The sequence below is a fragment of the Octopus bimaculoides genome, chromosome 6 (assembly GCF_001194135.2).
Source record: "Octopus bimaculoides isolate UCB-OBI-ISO-001 chromosome 6, ASM119413v2, whole genome shotgun sequence".
Lineage (NCBI taxonomy): Eukaryota > Metazoa > Mollusca > Cephalopoda > Octopoda > Octopodidae > Octopus > Octopus bimaculoides.
In genome coordinates, this window is record NC_068986.1 from 45,526,811 (window position 1) to 45,527,581 (window position 771).

The window sequence follows — 771 nt, forward strand, 5'->3', positions numbered from 1 at the left end:
TAAAATTAGTGAGGGTGCTGCTTCAGAAAAATTTTGCCTTTGTCTTAATATTGTGTAAAACGAAACAAACTTATAAAAAGAAAATTTATACATAAACTTGATAAAATACATACATACATTGTATGTATGTATGTATGTATGTATGTATGTATGTATGTATGTATGTACGTACGTACTTAAATAAGATAAAATTGTCCCGATTGTTGCAAGTGATCTTCCGTTAGAAATTGTTTCACCAGCCAGGAAAGGAAAACACACACAAACCAAACCAAAACAAAACAAAACCAAAAACAAAGCTTCAACTACTTTCATAAGAAGGATGTCCATACCGAATAGTCCTTTTTGCACATCAACTTCATTGGTTTCTTTTTCATCAGAACTGCCCTAAACTACATTAGCTTTAGCCAATAGCTGTAGAGTATCGACTGATACGTCATTATATGTAGGAACAGAAATAAGATATTTAGAAAACTTGATTTTTCATTGTTGAACGATGAATACAAGAATGAATTTAATTTCTGTTTTGCCATTTCTACTTTTTGCAGGTACGATGTTGTTTTTTTTATATAATTTTCATGTTTCTACATACACCGCATCACACACACACACACACGCACACACACACACACACACACACACAAGCGCGCACGCACACAAGAATGTGTGTTGCATGTGTGTATATTTGCATATAAGTATACATACATGCATACATACATACATACATATATTTATATGTATGTATGTATGTATGTATGTATGTATGTATGTATG

The 771-nt window shown here is 31.9% G+C and overlaps 1 protein-coding gene across 1 annotated transcript in view; it reads left to right on the forward strand.

The window, feature by feature from the left end:
- Nucleotides 1–385: 385 nt before the first annotated feature.
- Nucleotides 386–771, forward strand: part of LOC106871163 (uncharacterized) — a 48,466-nt gene continuing 48,080 nt past the window's right edge. Inside the window, exon 1 of the mRNA XM_014917488.2 lies at nucleotides 386–545. Coding sequence (XP_014772974.2) covers nucleotides 494–545 — 52 coding nt within the window. The 5' untranslated portion in view covers nucleotides 386–493. The remainder of the gene's footprint in view (nucleotides 546–771) is intronic.